The sequence below is a fragment of the Cornus florida genome, unplaced genomic scaffold (genome assembly GCF_030987335.1).
Source record: "Cornus florida cultivar Cherokee Brave unplaced genomic scaffold, ASM3098733v1 CherokeeBrave_3.0.0_Hap2_Chr04, whole genome shotgun sequence".
NCBI lineage: Eukaryota > Viridiplantae > Streptophyta > Magnoliopsida > Cornales > Cornaceae > Cornus > Cornus florida.
The window spans coordinates 26,701,447-26,713,977 of NW_026775574.1; the positions used below are offsets into that span (position 1 = coordinate 26,701,447).

General features: G+C 35.4%; 2 protein-coding genes across 6 annotated transcripts; one reads left to right on the forward strand and one right to left on the reverse strand.

Annotated features, from left to right (window-relative positions):
• Window positions 1-886: 886 nt before the first annotated feature.
• Window positions 887-6,887, forward strand: LOC132303028 (uncharacterized). Of its 3 annotated transcripts, none has more exons than XM_059800049.1 (6): window positions 887-1,070; window positions 1,178-1,348; window positions 2,011-2,172; window positions 3,698-3,895; window positions 6,057-6,157; window positions 6,233-6,486. In XM_059800049.1, the coding sequence occupies exons 1-6, from the start codon at window positions 1,010-1,012 to the stop codon at window positions 6,341-6,343; spliced, it is 804 nt and encodes a 267-aa protein (XP_059656032.1). In that variant the 5' UTR covers window positions 887-1,009; the 3' UTR covers window positions 6,344-6,486. The 3 variants fall into 3 exon arrangements, with proteins under 3 accessions (XP_059656032.1, XP_059656031.1, XP_059656030.1); XM_059800047.1 differs by having other exon boundaries at window positions 889-1,070; window positions 6,237-6,887; XM_059800048.1 differs by lacking the exon at window positions 3,698-3,895 and having other exon boundaries at window positions 888-1,070; window positions 6,237-6,887.
• An 882-nt stretch (window positions 6,888-7,769) lies between these two features.
• On the reverse strand, window positions 7,770-12,083 carry LOC132303029 (uncharacterized). 3 transcript variants are annotated; one of them, XM_059800053.1, is made up of 7 exons: window positions 11,385-12,083; window positions 11,187-11,267; window positions 10,880-11,056; window positions 9,884-10,054; window positions 9,315-9,527; window positions 9,149-9,228; window positions 7,770-8,707 (listed from the first exon to the last, which is right to left on the reverse strand). In XM_059800053.1, the coding sequence occupies exons 1-7, from the start codon at window positions 11,476-11,478 to the stop codon at window positions 8,030-8,032; spliced, it is 1,494 nt and encodes a 497-aa protein (XP_059656036.1). In that variant the 5' UTR covers window positions 11,479-12,083; the 3' UTR covers window positions 7,770-8,029. The 3 variants fall into 3 exon arrangements, with proteins under 3 accessions (XP_059656036.1, XP_059656034.1, XP_059656035.1); XM_059800051.1 differs by having other exon boundaries at window positions 9,149-9,249; window positions 11,385-12,081; XM_059800052.1 differs by having other exon boundaries at window positions 9,149-9,237; window positions 11,385-12,080.
• Between the last annotated feature and the right edge of the window lie 448 nt (window positions 12,084-12,531).

A 12,531-nucleotide genomic window follows, 5' to 3' on the forward strand; every position in this document is an offset into this window, starting at 1 on the left:
AGCATGGAATGTTTATTGAATGAGAAAGCAGGAGGTGAACTGGTGTAATCTCTGTTGGAATGGTGGTAGACACTGATGGTCTACCTTTGTTGTTCTGGTGTTGCAGAATTCAGTGCTCACAAATACTTACTTGTAGGGAAAAGGTTATTCCTTAGCTTCGAGATGTATATTCTGTTGTAAGGGTGTGGATGATAGGGACCGTATCTTCTGCTGTTGTGAGTTTGCTTGGAAGGTTTGGGGATCTTTGGCAGACCTTTGTCATTGGAGGTTAAAGTCATATACTTCAATCTGAGATATGGCTTTGGATTTTACAGTGCAGTTTAAGATTAAATCTCAGAGAACAAAGCTTTTTAAGATGTTGTTCACTACCACATTGTATTCTCTTTGTAAAGAAATGAATGACAGAATGTACAATGGAACTTTTGCTTATCCAGTTAAAGTGGCTAAAGAGTATTTTGTGGGAAGTAATGGACATCTTGGGGTTATGCCTCCAAGATGTTATTTCAGCTCTTCATTAGTTTTTCATCTAGAGGTTTGTCTGTAAATGTTTTGTTTTATGACTTGATATGCCTTGATTAGGCTGTGTCCCATGTATCTCTTGTATTTATTGTTTATATTTATAAAAAAAATTTCCTCCATTTAAGAAATAAAATAAAATAAAAATTGTGAATTATTAAGTGGTCAACTACGGGTATCATGTGGTGTCCCCAATTCACGCACATTTAACCTATCTTAGCTGTGTTCGGTTGTAAATTCGTGAAATTCACAAAAAAAAAAAAAAAAAAAAAAAAAAAAAAAAAAATCACTTAATTTAATTTTGTGAATTATTTTTTATCAATTTTAATTTGAAGGCTCTAATTTCTAACCTAGCCTAATGAGTGTTCCTAACGGGTTTACCGTCTAAAATACGCAGTGGATGGATGAAAAAAAGAAGGTGTCAACGAGAGTAAAGTGTGCTTTGTGGTAGCACAATTTGATCAATTTTGCGAAGAGTTACAGTTTGGCGATCATGGCTTCTCACTCCACCTCACTCTCTCTCTTCCTCGTCTTCAACCTTGCTTCACTTCTCGGTAAATCAACTACTACTATTACCCTCCTGTCTCTATTTCCTCTTTTTCAGAGCTGTATTACACTGAAATTTTTCCTAAAATCCCCTCAATTTTCATGTATTTCTCAGTTTCTGCGGATCTCGTCTTCGAAGAAGGTTACTCGGTGACTACAGTACTCGACGGCAACAAGCTAAGGATAAACCCTCACTCAGTCCTCCCTCGACCTGGATCGTCCGATCTCATCGTCCTCGATTCATCAGGAAGTGCTTTTTACACCGTATCATTTCCCTCGTCACAAGGTACTCTCCCCATAATTTTTCAATCTACAGTGGGTTATAGCCCCTTTAGGGTTAGGGTTTATATATATATATATGTATTATATATTTTTGCAGCTGTATGGTAATCTGAACCTGTGTCCTCACTCTCTGCAGCAACAATATCCAGTGTTATATATTGTATATTTGCAGAGAGTGGGATCAAAATGTGATATATATATATATATATATATATATATATATATATATATGTGTGTGTGTGTGTGTGTGTTTGTGTTTGTGTGTGTGTATATATATGTTGTGTAAATTTTATATTTGCAGAGAGTGTGATCAAAATGTGATAGATAAATGTATATGTATGTTGTGTATATTTTATAGTTGCAGAGAGTAGGATCAATACGTGATAGATAAATGTATATGTATGTTGTGTATATTTTATATTTGCAGAGAGTATGATCAATATGTGATAGATAAATGTATATGTATGTTGCGTATCTCTTATATTTGCAGAGAGTGTGATCAATATGTGATAGATAAATGTATATGTATATTGCGTATCTCTTATATTTGCGGAGAGTGTGATCAATATGTGATAGATAAATGTATATGTATGTTGCGTATCTCTTATATTTGCGGAGAGTGTCATCAGTATGTTTTAAATAAATGTGTATGTTTTGTATTTGCAGAGAGTGTGATCAAACGGATTGCTGGTAATGGCAAGGGGGTTTTGGATGGTGATACGGGCTCTGCCAGGTTCAACAAGCCAAAAAGTTTTGCTGTTGATCTGAAAGGGAATGTTTATGTTGCTGAGAAGAACAATCATACTGTGCGAAAGATCAGCAATTCAGGTAAAAATTGTGTGTGTTTGTACATGCATAACTTTTGATTGTGTTTTATGTTTTACATTGTGTTGGTTATTAACTTATTAATGAACTCGGCACCTTCAGAATCAGTGGGATCATATTGTGTATTTTTTTATTGATTCAATATTACAGCAAATAAGGCATGTGTTGTGGTGAATACTAAGTTAGAGATGTGTACTGCTTATGTGATTGACTGTGTGATGGATTGATTGGTATTGTTAGTTGGTAGTTATTTTAATCCCCACCCTCTCTCTTCTAGGTCTAGATCACAGGCCTTGCGCTATTCTACTTCAAAACATAGGCTTCCAGTCCTTCAAACCTCAACTGATATGGTCATTCCTTATAGGTGTAGAATCGAAGGTATATAGAAGGCAAAATTTCTGTAAATATTAACATGACTAAATAAGTATAGTTGGTATGTGAATGTTAAGATGATGAGTGGTAAGATAAGGAATACCAAGTAATCAGTTAGAAGTTATTGCATTTTTCATGTATTAGATATATTAGAGGACAAGACAAGGGATAGATGGCTAAGAAGGTCCGTGATAGTGAATATTGTTGATGATATTTAATTAAGGAGTGAAGGAAAAACCAAAAAGAACGTTGGCTAATTAATATTGGTCCAAAATGGAGATGTAGTTATCATTCTATATAAAATAAAATGATGACAAGTATGTATAGCCAACAAGGTTTTGGTAAATTCATATTGGATTCTCTCCCCTCTTAAGCAAGTTTTTTATGAAACACATTCTGGTATTAATACATGCAAATCCATACAATATAACTGAAAACATGTCTTATGTATGTGTTTTCCTAGTAGTTTTTTATACATTAATGCATTTTTTCTTTACATATTTTCCTCAAATCATCATTGTTAACCATCATCTACTCTAAAAGCTTAAGCTATTAGAGAGGGTTTAGCTTTAATGTTTAAGTCCTTCAACACACCCCCTCACGTGTGGCTTTCTTTTGGTCCAACACGTGTTTCAATTTTGACTATTAGGGTGACAGTGAGGCTCGAACTCAGGACCTTGCCTTCTCTGATACCATGTTAACCACCATCTACTCTAAAAGTTTAAGCTATTAGAGAGAATGTAACTTTAATATTTAAATACTTCAACAATCAACATCATTAAAGATACTAACAATATATTTCAATGAAAACTACACATTTTTAATTTATCAAAAAAAATTACACGTTTTTATTGACTGTATTTCTAGCTCATTTAGGGGATTGATAGCACTCCTTCCGAAATGCCTTGCAGTTTATTCTTGTCAAGCCATTTGTTTTATAGACATCTTGCACATTACAATCGGCATCTATGTCATCAGTTGAAGAGCAATTTTCCATAGAACTGCATCAATCAGAAGTAGCCGATCATTGCATCATAATTTATTGAAATTTGTTCTGAGTTTAATTTGCATTAGTTCTATGAAGGGATGCTATTTGTCTCCCTTTAGGATTGTGTTTAACTGTTAAACTCCTCTTTTATCAACCACAAAAACATAGGTGTGACCACAATTGCTGGGAGTTATTCAGAAAAGCCAGGCCATGTGGATGGACCTGGACAAAATGCAACATTTTCAGATGATTTTGAGCTGACTTTTGTTCCTGAAAGATGCGCGTTGATGTTATCTGATCACGGTAATAAATTGGTACGCCAAATTAATCTGAAGTTGGAGGATTGTGCTAAAGGTTCTCAATCTGGTAAGCTTTTGAAATTATAACAAAATAGTTGTGTAATTATTTTGTGTCATTATATTATTATAATTGACCAACGGCCAGTGGCCTAGCGATATCAGACCCTTACTTCTCAAAGTGAGGTCAAGAGTTCAAGCCTCAGTAGAGGCATGTGTGTGTGAGTACCAACTATGAAAAAAAAAAATTATTATTATTGTTACTATTGTTTTTATTATTTTACATGATGTTATATTATCCTCATCATTATTACAGAAGAGGTTCTTCAACTCTGTACTCTCTTCAGAAAATGTTGATATATATACAATTAACCCTTTTTTCTTCAACTCTGTACTCTCTTCAATGTTTTGATTTAAGTTACAGCTTTGTAGTTTTTAAATTGTAGTACTTGTGAATTCTGAAAGCAAAAATACTTTTCAAAGAAAAAAAAAAAAAAAATCTGAAAGCAAAAATACAGATGTATTGTTTTACAGTATACTATTTTTTTAGCATCTTTGATTCTTCACATTATTATTCTTCAAATTTCTATCCTTTGTTATTCAGTGTTTGGCTTTTAGTTTATATAGTTTTAAGCCATGTATACCCTTCGTAAAAAATACATTATTGGCTTATATAGTTTTAGGCACTTTGGCCATCTCCAATGCTAAAAGCTATTTTTGCATACCAAATCTATATTTTGACAAGTGCTACAGTGTCAAAATGCTGCATTTTAACAATTATGCCCCAATGGTGCATTTAATGCAAAATGCTATTTTTTGACACAACCACCATTCTTTTTCAACTACCATTCCCACCATTCATATTTGCATCAGTAATATTAATATTAGGCACATTCCAAGTCAAGTTGTAGACATTAGAAGAAAACTAAAATTAAACATAATTATAAAGAAGCAAAAATCTAAAATATCTGGCCAAAAAAGAACCAAAAAAAAAAAAAATATATATATATATATATATATATATGTATAAATTTATATATTTGATTATATTATTATATAAATTTTTTCTTTTTCGGAATTTTATATTATATATATATATATATATGTATATTATATATATTTGATTATATTATTATTAAAAATATATATATTTTTAGGGCAAACCATTTCAGCCTCCCCAATCGCCCCATCTCTATTCTCGTTCTCAACTCTGAAATTACCCTCTCTCTCTCTCTCTCTGTGCAACTGCAAACTACAAAATCAACAAGAATCAGAAGTTCAAAACCCATATCTTTCAGTTTCCATCGCCCGCTATTCCAGTTTGGGTTCGCCGTTCGCAAACTTCAGCTGCTGTCTCTCAACTCTCAAGCTTGCCCCTCTCTCTCTCTCTGCAACTGCTAACTTGTACGTATTGGTTTTGTTTTAATTTTTTTTCTAAATCAACTAATCAAGGTCTGTAATTCTTGTTTTGCAAACTAAATCCTATTTGGTGAAATTTTTTATGATCTTTTTTAAATATATATATATCTGAACCCATATCGGCATATCATTTCAGATTGTTCAAAAAATCAAACCCCCCCCCCCCCCGCCGCGGGCGCGCTCTCCCTCCTCCCTCTCTCTCTGTCGTTCTCTTTTTATGAAATAGCAGTAGCTATTTCTTGTGCTACAATTGGCATAAATTTTGGCAAAGTTAAAATTTGGCAGCCCATATAGCATTGCATTGGAAAGCCCATTTTTACCATCTCCTGCTATATTTTAGAAATGGCAACCCATATAGCATTGCATTGGAGATGCTCGGATTGTTCTCACAACTGCTGTCGGTTCCTTATTTCTTTCAGTTGAGTGGGTAGCATCTATGTTAATGGCGACCACTTGTCAACATGTCCATTATATATACTACGGTTTCAATTTAATATGTTTACATTGCATAACTCAGCTGACTATTGTTAGGAAACTAATTTGCTTCAATTCTGCCTTTTGGTTTGTTTCACTGTGATCAAGTATTATTGTACAGCAACAATATTCTTATGCTCTCTCTCTTTTTCTCAATAGAAATGTGCATGCTAATGTCAGTATTTAAATAGAAAGTTTTTTTTTTTCCTCCCCTGTTTTCTCTTGAAGAAAATCTACTTACCTTGGAATAGAAATATCTTTGTCTATCTGTTCAAAATGTTAGTTTGTCATCACCTGAAAAGAGGGTAATATATTGTTTATGTTTTTTCCTCTACTAGGAATGGGCGGGGCTTGGCTTGCTTGGACTCTGTGTCTGGGAGCTTCTTGTTTACTTGGCTTAGTTATTGGGTTTGCAATTCGTCCTTATGTAATCCCTCATGTAAGCATCTCCTGTATTTATTGTGATTCCTGTGATAGAACTGAAGTCTCACTCATGTCTAACCAAACTTTATAGACAGGAAGGCTCCAGCGCCGTTTCTCTCAGCAAGACATGGAGGCATTGCCTAATCGGTCTGGAGAGGGAAATACTGATGTTCTGCTTCGGCATCAGAAGCGTAGTTGTTAGCTCGAAATTGTACAACCTTTTAAGGAGGCTCATTATGCTGAGCTTATCTCATCTCTATCTCATGTTTAGGATCAATGTAGTAGAACCCCAAACTCCACGTGAGGAAACTGTATCCTTGCTAGATACTGATCAATTGAGCTGCAGTGAGATTCCGAAGTTGCAGAATTTTCCTGACCAATTAAAGGATTTGATGTGTCTGGATGGAGGCCTGGAACTGTCAGACATTACTAAAAAAACATTCGAGCAAGGAGATGCGGATGAAGATAGGACAGACGTGCTATCCGACAGCCGTGGAAGGATAGATAATATGATCCAAGCTAACATCACGTGTTTTGCAGGGCAGTCTAAGAAAACAACTCCTGTAGAGGAGTATTTGGTTAGCAGTTCAGGTCTAGTTAAGAGGAGATGAAAGTATTTATGTAGGCCCTTTCCATGAAACATTTCCTTTTCTACTTCGTTTAAGCGTCGTAAATGTTTAAACATTGCTACCACTGCAACTGACATGAAGGGTTGAATGCTTACATTGTGTCTCTCCTTTTGATTTCCTTTGCTCCTTCACTCGGCTGTGTAAAATTGTTTTCTAGATTGTTGATTCTGCTGGATGATCTACAACCTGTTACTATGTTTTGATGATTTAAAATCTATCTCGGTTGTCAAACACCGTCGGCTAGGCCAATTTGGCTCAATCCACTGCACAGTATAGGCTCTTAAATACCAGAATCTGAACCAGAAAAAATGCATCTGTGCAATGACATTGTGGAATGTTATGTTTTTTAACTTCTGCTTTTTTTCTTCGTTTTTTTTTTATTCTTTTTTTAAATTTGTATTTGGGTTCTTTTTGCATATTGCAACTATATAACATATTATTGCAAGAACACACATGCACATGCAACCATTCAAGTGTGCACTTGAAAGCTCGGTGTCCTGGAGAGGATTAACTCTCTCTCCACACGCACACAGTATTCTCAGCAAGTTGTAAAGGTTAACAGACTGAACCAATTTTTTCCTCTATGGATGCATGTGATGCTACATTTGACCCCCATATTTAGAAAGAAAAAATTGATTGAATTTCGGTTCATTCTTGATAATTAACAATTCTTCTGGAAGTGTGAGAACATACAATCCTAGATCAAGTATATGTTAAATGTCATATAGTTGGTCCAGAATGATTTTTGGGTTAGGAGGTGCTAAGATCATGAATTAGCAAATAGCAATTGAGTCTAATCACTTCCCAAAAAAAAAAAAACTGCATCCAATCTAGCAAATAATATATATATATATATATAGAGAGAGAGAGAGAGGGGCAATTGTCTATTTGATAGCTGCTGTAAGTACAATAATAATTGTTGTTACCTTTTCATCCTGTATGATTGCCAAGAAAACACACACAAAAAAAATCTTCTTTGACATTTGACAAGCATTGGAATAGAAGAACATCCCACCAATTATAGATCCAGTTTTATATTACTGCAACTTTCCTTTAAGACTACAATGTTTTTGCCAGCAAGGGAGTAAACAATACAAAGTAACAAAGCTGCTCTCCACAAACACTCCCTACTTGAAACTAATATTTTCTTACAAGCTGTAATATTTTCTAAATAAATTTTAAAGGAGAATATCAAGACAGAATAAGGTTTCTCTTTTATGTATATATATATATATATATATATATATATATATATATGATCAATGCCCCCGAGTATAACTCATAGAGTTGGTCCGGACTCGAATATTATGACGATCATAAACTGGATTCCCATGATCCAAAGGCTTGATTATCACAGTTTCACGCCGCTTGTCCTGCTCCTGAACTGCCCCAAACACAATCTCATTGGTTTTCTCGCAACTTTGCTCATAGTAAGTTTCCGGGGTGGATGAATAATGCTGATGTTGATGCTGCTCTTTCTGCGTTTGCTGTTGCGGCTGAGAGCTTCCATCCCACCCACTATAGAAAGCACGGCTTTGCCTGAGCTGTTGCATTTTCTCAGCATCCTTGGACATGAATGGGTAAGTTTTCCTTGGGGTAGGGGTCCTTGTCTCAATGGAGGGGGGCTCGTCTTCATCTGGTATCACAAAGCTCTCTTGCACTGGCCAAGCATTCGAATATCTCTGCGGTTGCTGGTATTGCTGTTGAAGCTGATATTCATAGTTCGGTGGCTTTTTCCTTAACCCTGGAAATATTCCTCCGAAAAGTTCTGCTACTGATCCCCCAGTGTTAACAAGAAGCTTCCCAAGAGATACAAAGAAGCCTTCTTCTTGCTTTTCCTGGTCATCTTCAGTAGGGATTAATGGTGGCCTCACTGATGATTTCAGAGGCTTCTGATAATGAATTGGTGGTATGCTTGTTGTCATTGGTCTCTGGTCCTAAACGAGCAAAAGATGGAAGGGAAAAAAAAAAATTCATGTTGCTGAAAAAAAAATACTGAAAACTTGTTTTATCTTTTTATGGTTCAGAGGGAACATAAGGCTGTTCGGAGGGAACTTTCCCTGCACCACCACAGTCGATGAAAAAAACAGAAAAACAAAAAAAAAACAAAAAAAGTATATACCAACCACCCTTTATTTTAAAGTTGCTATAGTTAGTAAAAAATGCATAATAGGAGATTAATAGTGAAATATAGCCACCCCATGTTCTAGAAAGTAAGTTCTCACTGAACATAAATGGTTTTGATACCCTTCATTTCAGAATGTTCTCTTCCGCTATGAACACACTAGTAGTATCTGTGTGTGTGTGTGCGCGCGCGCACGCGGGTGTGTGTAATACACATTCATGGATAATCATAAGGTGAGAGCAAGAAAACTCACATTTTGAGAAGACACAATGGTACCGACCCTGCGTTGCAGCAATGCCATCATGTAACCAAAGAAGCCAGCTGCTACAAGAACTGCAATTCCTGCATTGATGTCTGAAATTCTCATAAATAGTGAGATTGACAAAAATAAAAAGATAAAAATTGGGCAAGTAGTTTACCAAGAGGGAAACCACTTCCGTATTGATAAGCACAGTCATCGAAATGGAGTTGGATCTCCCGGATTGCCTGGCTTCCTCTGTCTATGACAAGAAGGGAACAACTGCTTCCAATGTATACCACATCAAAATCATTTGAAAATTTTGCATCCTCACTCGGTCCGTCTACATGGGCCCCTCCACGGCCCCATTTGCCTCCTGCAATTGTTGTAACCCCTGCACAACACAATAAAAATCAACCCCTCTAGCAGTTGACATATTCTTGCAAATGACTTGAATCATAGACAAACACTCCAGCGTAGAAGCAATCATAGACAAACACTTGCAAATAGGCCTATCATGCTCCAGAAGGAAAAAATAAAAATAACAAAAGGTAAGATGGTCACAAAATATCCTTATTACGTGCTTTCAAATATAAGAATTGGCAGCTAAGATTGTAGTGAAGTCGCCAAGAAATTTAATATACAGTAAATTGAAGAACAAGGACTAAAATAAAGTTCTATAAGACAAGACCATGGTGAAGAAAAATCTTCTGGTCGTGCAAACTTAAACAAGACACAAGTTCCATTTACCTGCATCACTTATCTTCCGGATTGCCATATTCATGGTGTCTGCGATGTAAATGTTTCCTTTATCATCTACTGTAAGCCCCTTTGGATGGTTCATCCTTGCCTCTCTGACTTTCCCGTCTACATATCCAGCGTATCCATCGGCAGATCCAGCAACCAGCTTCGGTCTAGTGTCTGACGTTTTCCCATAATATTGAAAAAAATTCAGTTCAAAAGACACAACACATGCAAACACAGACTAACAGGTAAATTTTGAATAGAAGAAAACAATTATCAGAATGGAATGTAACAGTAGCAGAACTTTAATAGAACACAAGTATCGGCTACCAGCACGAGCTTTACAAAGGGAGAAATCAAGCTTTCACATAAAAAATAAAATGCTACAAGAGGGTCAGGAGACATTCAACATCCAAGATGCCATTTGTTTAACATTAGTTTAGGCAGGTAAATCACACTTCCAGCCAAGTGTGTAAGAGCTGTAGTATAGTAGCCCCACAACAACAATGGAAAATGGACTAAAACTTCGTACAGCGGCTAAGCAGCTCAACCTTAAACGCAATGTTGGCTCCATCAAGGGTAATTTTCACACACACACACACAAAAGGAACAGAATAAGGTGCCTGTGAAAATTAATTGAAGGAATCCATTACTAGTAAAAGCAAACCTGAGACCTCCCAAGTGCATAAATTCATAAGAATGAGTTTCTTTCACATTACTAAACATGATGTAGATAAGACAGGAGGTCATAGAACATACATTTATGAGGCCAAACACACAAAACCCTAATGAAAAAACCCAAATCATTTTTAGTAGCTGAGGTTGTGATCCTGGACAAACCATTCAAAACCTAATAAATTTCTGACAATTACTCAACCAGAGAAGAGGGTGGAAAAAAAAAACTACAATTGAGTTAAGACTTGAAGAAATTAATAACAGAAATTCCACAAAACAAGACTAACCCAATATAATTCCAAGTCATTACAACAAAAACCCACTTACATTGAGATAAAGAGGAAGAGATCTTGTAGAGGTTACTGTTAGCAGAGTCCAGAACCAGAAGCTCCCCACTGGACAAGATCTCAACAGAAAAGGGTTCAATCCCAAGCTTACTTCCATCAAACACTGTCTCAACAGCGTACCCACTCTCAAACTTCATCATCGGACGGCCAGTAATTGCTGAAACACAAAATTTCAAGAACTCCACTATTCAAGATAAATGAACCCAATAACAAAAAATAGAAAGAAAAAAAGAAAAATAAACAGAGCCAATGTCGGTTCTATCAGAATATCATAGATCTATCCATACCTGTTTTGGTTGTAGCTTTGAGTGACCACACCCATTTCATCAGAACAGAGAAAGTATTTGAGAGAAACCCATTAACAAATTCTGCATTAAAAAATGTATAAATACAGTAATCAGAGAAAAATTTAAGATCAAAAGCAAAAGCACATCAAAAGGAGACACTTAAAGCATATATTTGTATAGATATATATGTACACTCACTTGCAGGGTAAGAAGCTGAAGATGATGGAAACCCAGCGAAGAGAACCGCAAAGGCGAGAAGAAACACAAACACATTCTTACCCATGACGCCCATTTTCTACGAGAAAAGCTAAGGAGTCAAGATTCAGCTCTTCATTGTATATGAAACCCTAGTTCATATGGTAGACGCAAAGGTTTGGGAATATTTGAAAGGAGGATTAGTGAGAAAGTGGTTTTATGGGTTTTGGGGTTTTCTTTAAAAGGCCGTTGGGTTTTTGAGCGAGCGTGAGATGGTGAGAGGAAAGATAGAGACAACCGATAAAAGAAGGTGAAAAAGCAGAGAATCGTATGCTGAGATTATAAATGTGTGTGTGTGAGGATATATATATATATATACAAGAATGGTTTTCATAATTAATGACAACCTGTAAAAATATGTTGTTTTTTCACACCTGAGTTTTAAATTAGTAGGACTGGTCTCACTTCATTATTTATTTCACCTACTTTAGATATTTTCAAACATTATTCCGTCAATTATACCAATAATATTCAAATGAATTCAGTAAAAGTACGTTAGACCTCTAAACTATCTTTAAGATCAAAATCTTGTCCAGCCACATATTTTGTGATTCTATCTACCTAATTAAGGTCATCACTAATAATAGTGAATTTCGCTACCATATAATGTTAAATTTTACTTGTTTTAAAATTGGGTTGAGTGTACAAAAATTTTTTATATTATTAACATAGTGTTTGTTGGTCTGTGATAAAAAATTCATTTATATTATTAATTTGATACAAATATGTAAAATGACAGTAATATTTTCACTCCAATTAAATATATTAATAATTATAAATATTTACGTAAAATAATTTTTTTTATTTAAATTAATATAAAATTATGTTTGTTTAGCATAAGAATGAAATAAATGTCAAATTGTATAAAATAAAAATAACCTAAACTTAAATATAATTAAAACTAAACCCAAATATTTCCCTGCCTCCATTACCACCACCCATCACCGCCTAGTGCGACCACAATCACCCTCTGCAACAAACTGATCGGAGCGTCAATTCAAACCCCAGACCCACTGTTCGCCGCCACCGTGCCTTCACCTTCACCGAAATTGCAGATCATTTCTCGCCGACGAGTTCTGCCGGAGTATTT